Raw genomic sequence first — 7,690 nt, forward strand, 5'->3', positions numbered from 1 at the left:
CACCGGACAAGGATATTTTAGGACGACCATCTTCTTCTCTGGGTTTTATTGGCAGTTGGCATCCCTCGTGTTGCATTACTGCCATCTGCTGGTTTAGTTATATCCCGCACAGTCCATATTCTCAGATTCTGATTGTCTGTTAGAAAGAGAAGAGGGAGCCTGCCTCCCTGGTATGGTCATTTCTTTGTTTGGTTGCTGATTAGCTTATGTCTAAGTTTGTTTGAGTAGTTAGAGTAGTTACCAGAGATGGAGAAATCCGGAACGGCAACCTTTTCTTGCTTTTCTGAGCCGGCTATGCGAGGCCCAAGATGGACGCGGTGGCTAACATCTTTCGAGTTGTATGCCGATGGGAAAGGATTAATACTCGATAATGATTCGGCTGCGACCAAGCAGAAGAGACGCGCTTTACTTTTGCATCTTGCGGGGCCGGATGTACAAGATATATTTTCCACATTGCCGAACACTGGAAACGTGTCAGACTACGCGGCCGCAGTTGCCGCACTGAATGTTTATTTCGTTTCCCAAGTCAACACTGCAGTTGCTCGGCATGCGTTTCAGACGATTTCTCAGAATCAAGGTGAGACGGTTCAGCAATTTGCCACACGTCTGAGGCAGTCGGTTACAAACAGTGGATATGGGGGTGACACAGACAACGTCAGATGTGCAGGACACTGCACTACCCCCGTAGTGATGTGAAGTTTGGATTCATTTTACTGACTCGGTTACTTGAATCTCGTTCAGTAAAATAAACGAATCTTTATTCGAGTCATTCGTTCATTTCAAACTGTACAGTAATTGGTCCCCTCATGCCTCACTATAATTTACATCAAGAGTCAATAAAAGTATAATATATGTAATTATTATTTTCCTCTTGTTTGTCTCAAGTCTTCGTGAGATGGGCTCTTCTGGTGAGAGATTCTTCTGACCCTGTTTACAACTTGCATTAAAACACTCTCCATATGGAATCTGTAGAAACATTAGAGTAGATATTGGATTTGTGTGAACACGCCAAAGAAACATGTATAATAGGCGTGCGTATGTCTTTCTCTCTCTAAACTCTCTGTTGAACTATTAACACCTGTTCCCTCTTTCCCGCTCCCATCTAATGTAAATTGTATTTTCTCTTCAGATGACAAAATTACAATACAGAGAGGTAGCACATTACCAGCTGTCAACAAATGCACCGTCTGCTGTTCCATGTACCACTGTCCGTTCTGTACCACGACTTCTTACAAACCCTCAAAGAGAAGTAAATTACAGAATCATCTTCAGCGTCACTTATCAAGAGCCATCGTCCATGACGGTAACATCATTCAAGATTTTTCTGTTGGATGTTTGAAGTGTTTTTTCTCTAAAACATCAAACTTTTCATCTAAAGCATTAATGTAACTAAGGGAGTGATTGTCTGTTTTGTTTTTTCAGATTATACAATACACCAGTGCGGTCTAGGTTGCAGGACAAAATCACACTACCATTGTGTATATTGTTCTGTAATGATATACCGACAGCAGATCTTTGTGGCCCATCTCAAAGTATGTAAGATCCGCAATCTGCCCTTAACTGCCAGTGTACCAACCACCCTTCTTGAAGTGCCACCCTTGACTGCCAGTGTATCAACCACCTTTCCTGAAGTGCCACCCTTGACTGCCAGTGTATCAACCACCTTTCCTGAAGTGCCACCCTTGACTGCCAGTAGGTTCTCCAAAACATACTTGTGTCCCTCTTACACTCTGCTCACCTGCTATGCTGGCTCATACCTCAGTTTTGGAACGGTCCCTGCTTCTGTTTATTATTTCAGTCAGGCAGAGGCCTCTCAGATTGGCACTATGGTCGGAGAGACCAGTGGCTCTGGCAGGTATCTGGTCTCTGTCAGATTCTGATGACCATAGGCCTTGGTCTACCAAATAATGAGTCTATGGCTTTGACGCTTGGTCTAAATTGGACTATGGTCCCAACGCTCATTGATCATCGCAATGCCAGACTAGGTGGCAGTATTTTCTACAATCAATACGGTGTCTGCAAGCCTGTGCGTTGGTGCTTGCCGTATTCACCGCGGGAATTGCGTATGCGTTCTGTCGGTAGGCATGTACCGTGGTATCTTCCCACCACACTTACAAGAAGTGTGAAGTTGTTATCGCCTCAGACTCAAACATTTTAAGACGATATGGATTTCGTATTTCTGTAAAATGTGTCTAGAGAAAATATATCCGGTTGACAGCGTGTTTGTGGGTTTTATAATCATCGAAAGGAAATTGTATACGCTGTAGATTCGTTAATTTGTCGCATTATTCTTATATTTTATGAGGCCAGAAACAGACAACTGTAAAAATCACTTTCTTGCTCTTAACCCATAACTGAAGTGTTAAGAAGACGGCACCCCTAATCTTATGGCGACCTGTAAAGGTAAAAATGCGCTCAAACAATGATGGTTTCCAAATTGCCTGTCGAAGAGGTGTTTGAATGCACAGTTGTCAAGTACATTTTGTAGCAAACGCGGCTGTTTGTAGTGTTTTCATCGGGGCAAGTCCATTACGTGAAAATAACTAGCATGTTACTTGGGTTTTTTTTTTTTTTTTTTGGGGGGGGGGGGGGGGGGGGGGGGAACTCTGGCCAAAAGTTTGACATCTGCTTTGCAACGTTGTAGTCTGAAGCGTATCACATCGTTATCCTCTGTCAAGTACACACATCACAGTATTAACGTAAAACTATGTATTTATTAAATGGGTTGAACCTGCAAACTGTTGATCTGTAGTCATACTACTGAGAACCCGCATTTGTAACGTGATAGGCTAATGTACACACAACACAAATGGTGAAATGTGTGTCTCTCAGACAGGAGTGAAGAGGTGGACGCAAGTCCAGTAGAGCAGAGTCACATGGGAGCCTTCCAGCCTTCCAGATCAGTCCTTCCTTCATTGGATCCCCCCTTGGATGACTCACCCAAGATCGCCCACGTAGTCACAAGGACTTCCTCTTCCTCCGACCCTACAGCCCCCTCCTCTCCCTCAACATCTCACCCAGACTCATTCTCAGACCTCCCTCCGCCCCCCCCATACCCCTCCTCCTCCTCTATCCCCCCACACTCTTCCTCGTTCCCGGCCTTCCCCTCTTCATCATCCTCTCCCCTTCCATCTTACCCGGCTTCCTCCATCCGCCCCGCCCCTTCGCACGCCTGCCACCACCCTCTCCTCCCCTCCTCCTCCTCCCCCCTCCATCCCACACCAGTCGGGAAGCTCTCTCAGCCTAGGCTGGGCGTGGAGCACCTGGAGGAGCTGTCCCACTGTGCCTCCATCAGCCTGGAGGAGCAGCACCAGGGCAGGCTGCTGCTGGAGGACGTGTCCCGGTCCTTGGGGTCCTTGGCCGGGTCGCTGCAGTGTCTGGTGGAGACCCAGAGGCAGTTTTCCCACGACTCCCTGAAGATGCAGAGAGAGATGGTGGACACGCTCAGACTGTTCTCGAGCAACGCTCTCTCGCTGCTCAGGGACAAGGTCGATCCGCCGCTTTAAGGCCCGCGACACACATGGGGTGATGGGCGTGTTTGATCACCTGTGCTGCTGACAATGTGAGAAGGGTAATAACATGTTGCTTTGTATTGGGCCGTTTGTTTATATGATCAAAATAGTATTTAATAGGGATGTGTTGAACTTTTCATTTTCCTCAAATGTTGCCTGTGAGCCAGTTGATATTAACCTGGTGCCAAAGGAGCCCAGATGTGACAACCTCTGTACTGTGGCCCTATTTAGTTTAGAAAACATCCTTTTCCAGATTTTCTATATTGAGATGCTTAGAAAATACAGTTACTGTATGGGGCTACTTGTGTTACGTTCATTTTATGATTAATTTCCAATAATAAATCAAAATCTTTTTTAAACTTGTTCTTGGGGGACTATCAATGAGTAGCCTAAACTGACTGGTTGGTTTGTTGGTGTGAGTAGGTAGGTAACATACAGGTGTATGATTTGGGTAGGTAGCAGAGATTAATAAAGTTACGCGTTAGTTTCCAGGGTCTCCCACATCACCGTGTCATTGAACAGGGAGCTACAGCTTTAAGACAGGTAATACATGTCCAGCTGTAACCTGAGCTGGCTCTTTAATAAATAATGGAGCCCGCTACTCATCATACCAGCTCGCTGCTGTTTGCCCTTTGAAGGACGGAACAACCGAGCAGAGACCAAAGATAAAACACCAGTCTTCTCTTGTTTTGTTTACTTTTTATTAGTTGTGACCATCTGTGCGAAGGCATCTCGTCGCCATGACTCCAGAGTAGTGAGTAGTGAGGGTGGTTGTTGGTTGATGTGGTTGTTGGTGTTGATCTCGTGTCGTGTTTGGGTTCTTGTTGTTTTTAAGAGTTTTAAACTGCCCGTTTGGATCAGTAGAGACTGGAGAGCTTGGATCGGAGAATTCTTAGGCCAGTCGTCTTCTAACTTCCGTTATCAGTTTTTAAACAAGGCCCTGTCGAGTGCTGTCTCTCAAGGACCTCTTTATCCAGAACTGCACTGGGTGTTGAAAGATACACAGAAAGATAACTTTAAAAAGGCTGTATGTATCTGAATCTGTTAAAGCTTTTAAACAGAGCCTGGTAGGCTGTGTGTGTCTCTCTCTCTGGGTCTTCAGGTATGTCTTTTACCTGGTGATGTCCACTAACAATGCCGTGTTGTCTTCCTACAGTGACTACCTGTTCAAGCTGCTTCTGATTGGAGACTCTGGCGTTGGCAAGTCCTGTCTGCTCCTGCGATTCGCAGTAGGTACTTTATTATTTATGACTTTATTACCCAAGCTAGCCCAGAGACTTCCAACCAAAACTCTTCCTGTATAGAGCTGACTCATATATCCTGGTTCTTGTCCTGGTCCACAGTAGCATTGTACACCATTTAAATGCTGTTTCCCTTAATAGAAATAAACACTCTAAAACAGCGATTCCCTACCTGTGGGCCGCGGCCCACTAGTGGTTCGCCAGGGTAATACAGGTGGGCCGCCAAACCAATGAGAGCTAAAGAATGAAAAATGAATAAATATCCTAATATTTATATATACTGTTCCTACATGATTATTAAAATGCTTACTAATGAAAAAATGACATTTTGCCTTTAATTCATCATGACCGAAACGCCAATAGTTACGCTTGGCACATTGACGAAAGACCAACTGAGATTGAGACTGATTTCCGCCTTAACTTGCATACGCCCACTTCAATCCACTAGGCATGCATCACTTCCGCATATTGCATAAACCAAGGCAAACAATTTCCTGTAGCGAGCAGTTACAATAGTTTTCAAACACAAATGGCGGGCCTTTCCAAAATGACAATCAACAATGTATATTAGAGTCTATGTTGCTGCCCTTCAAGCAAGAGAGAGAAGGGGTTCAAATTGTACGTTTCGAGCTACAAAACCGCAAAGTGGAAAAGGTCGGGAATGGCTTCTCTAGAGGTTAAATTGAGAACACAGGATTACTACTTCTTTCAGAGAGTTCTAAGTCTATATATTTTGGAGAATTTTCCAGGCTTTATTGGACTGTTTATGTACAGGGTTAGGGTTACACAGGAAGGGTACAAAGACAGAGCAAGGGGAAGGCTTGCAGCCCAGGTTCCAGTCTAGACTCAGGCCCAGGCCTCTGCGGTAGGGCCTCAGTCTACAGGGTACGCGCGCTAATCGTATCCGGGTCGCCCCCTGTCAGGTATCTTGAGCGCAGTCTGGAGTCCGCTGTGAGAGTGTGATTGACAGGTAGTGATCTGGGGTTTTCTCCTGCAGGATGACACGTACACTGAGAGTTACATCAGCACCATCGGGGTGGACTTCAAGATCAGAACCATTGAGATGGAGGGCAAGACCGTGAAGCTGCAGATCGTGAGTTTGTTTTCTTACAAATCTCGCATTTAACGAGAGAAACTTCATGAATCGATTAAGTAACTGTTTATGCGAACGCAGTCAGAGACAGTTTAGAAAATGCCTTCAGTGGGTATGGTCCTGAACTGTGTCGGCTGGGTTCAGCTGTGTGCGTCTCTTTTTGGTTCCCCAGTGGGACACGGCTGGCCAGGAAAGGTTCCGCACCATCACATCCAGCTACTACAGAGGAGCCCATGGCATCATCATTGTTTATGATGTCACTGATCAGGTGAGTGATGGAATAACCATATGGCTACAAGAAAAGTACCGTAACAACCTTCAAGGCCAATTTAAACAATTTCAATCTGAAAGAGTAAGCTAATTATAAGGATGTAAGTGGCAATACTTGCCCTTTGGCTGGTTCGTTACAATCAGATTGCTTTCATCTGCCTAGTCTATCCAGATCTCTTTGAATGTGAAGGTGGGAACTAAACATCCTTTAGGGACTGAAACAGAATATAGGAACAGAATAATACTCAAACTTAAGCTTCAATTTCAATGTTTCAAATTATTTTTTGCACTTAAATTCACGCCTAAAATAAGATCTTAATGTCATATTCACAGTCTACTTCCAGTCACCCAACCATCTACTTTATCACCCAACCTCTATAGCTACCTTGTGTCCAGTAAACAAGAATATACCCTAAGATTAATATCCCCTTGTTTGTAAGCTCTCCTGCTACTGTTTATGTCTTCTGATGTCTTGTGAAGGAGTCGTTCAACAACGTCAAGCAGTGGCTGGAGGAGATCGATCGCTACGCCTGCGAGAACGTCTCCAAGCTACTGGTGGGAAACAAGTGTGACCTCGCCTCCAAGAAGGTGGTGGACTGCGCTACAGCTCAGGTGTGTGTGTGTGTCTGTGTGTGTGTGTGTGTCTGTGTGTGTGTGTGTCCTTTAGTACTGTACAGCCTCATAATGTCAGTTGAAAGCCTGTAATGACACAGCCCCCGGTTGCGATTACAGGATTTTGCAGCGTCCATCAAGGTTCCCTTCCTGGAAACGAGCGCGAAGAACGCCGACAACGTGGAGAGGTCCTTCCTCACCATGGCCGCAGAGATTCAGAAGAGACTGGGCAGCGAAGGGGTCCAGAACGAGGCAGTCAAGGCCAGCTCCAAGATCAACAGCGCCCCCCTCTGGCCTGGAGGAGAAAAACCCTCAGCACAGGAGACCAACAACTGTTGCTAACGCCATTCCAGACCAGTCTCCTCTTCCTTGTCTCTCTGTTCCAACTGCATCTCTTCAGATCAGCAAGGGTAGAAGATCTATACATGAAATTTGAAATCTGAAACTTGCAGCTCAGTGTATTTTGTACTGTGAGTAAACTCTTAACTGAGAAGAGTGCAGACAGTTACAGAACTGAGGCTCAGGGATAGGCCTACTTTAAATTGCAGCTCAATCCCTCGACTTAAAAATTGTGACCCCACTTAAAAAACTACCTAAATAAAAGATACTATTAACAAAAAGATGTATAGCTTTAAGTAATATTTCTGAGACTTAATGTTGCCCTCCAGTAATAAATATTACAACAATCAAGTGGCATCCATATGAGAAAGTGTCGTGCATTTTCTCCATTGTTTACCTTCGGATGAGAGTGGAGGACCAATATAATTGATTTGTATTCCGATATCAACACATTGTAAATGATTGTGTTATAGATAACGTTTGTAAAAAATGTTGACATTTTTCATTCCACAAAAAGATTATCCAAACAGGTGCCTTTTGCGTTTAACACATTTGATCAATGTTTGTTGTGTAATCATCAATAAATGTCATAGTAGCCTATACAGTCATTTGTTTTTGTCGGT

General features: G+C 44.6%; 2 protein-coding genes across 4 annotated transcripts; both read left to right on the forward strand.

The window, feature by feature from the left end:
• The first annotated feature begins 1,604 nt into the window (after positions 1–1,604).
• On the forward strand, positions 1,605–3,829 carry zgc:113149 (uncharacterized protein LOC541363 homolog). 2 transcript variants are annotated; one of them, XR_010877801.1, is made up of 2 exons: positions 1,605–1,650; positions 2,833–2,883. XR_010877801.1 is itself a non-coding variant. In XM_067246792.1 (2 exons), exons 1-2 carry the CDS (start codon positions 2,388–2,390, stop codon positions 3,504–3,506), a joined length of 690 nt encoding a protein of 229 aa, XP_067102893.1. In that variant the 5' UTR covers positions 2,272–2,387; the 3' UTR covers positions 3,507–3,829. The 2 variants fall into 2 exon arrangements, 1 of the variants encoding a protein (XP_067102893.1); XM_067246792.1 differs by lacking the exon at positions 1,605–1,650 and adding an exon at positions 2,272–2,403 and having other exon boundaries at positions 2,833–3,829.
• Positions 3,830–4,153: 324 nt separating this feature from the next.
• On the forward strand, positions 4,154–7,660 carry zgc:171927 (uncharacterized protein LOC100124616 homolog). Of its 2 annotated transcripts, none has more exons than XM_067245844.1 (6): positions 4,154–4,266; positions 4,669–4,741; positions 5,751–5,846; positions 6,019–6,114; positions 6,597–6,728; positions 6,849–7,660. In XM_067245844.1, the coding sequence occupies exons 1-6, from the start codon at positions 4,253–4,255 to the stop codon at positions 7,068–7,070; spliced, it is 633 nt and encodes a 210-aa protein (XP_067101945.1). In that variant the 5' UTR covers positions 4,154–4,252; the 3' UTR covers positions 7,071–7,660. The 2 variants fall into 2 exon arrangements, with proteins under 2 accessions (XP_067101945.1, XP_067101944.1); XM_067245843.1 differs by lacking the exon at positions 4,154–4,266 and adding an exon at positions 4,395–4,579.
• The last annotated feature ends 30 nt before the right edge of the window (positions 7,661–7,690 follow it).

This window comes from Osmerus mordax, chromosome 11, assembly GCF_038355195.1.
Source record: "Osmerus mordax isolate fOsmMor3 chromosome 11, fOsmMor3.pri, whole genome shotgun sequence".
Lineage (NCBI taxonomy): Eukaryota > Metazoa > Chordata > Actinopteri > Osmeriformes > Osmeridae > Osmerus > Osmerus mordax.

Coding starts and splice junctions, on each gene's coding strand:
- zgc:171927 (XM_067245843.1), top strand. CDS start 4,542: ATGTATCTGAATCTGTTAAAGCTTTTAAACAGAGCCTG. Junction 4,580..4,668: donor AAGCTTTTAAACAGAGCCTG/GTAGGCTGTGTG, acceptor GTCTTCCTACAG/TGACTACCTGTTCAAGCTGC. Junction 6,115..6,596: donor TTTATGATGTCACTGATCAG/GTGAGTGATGGA, acceptor TGTCTTGTGAAG/GAGTCGTTCAACAACGTCAA.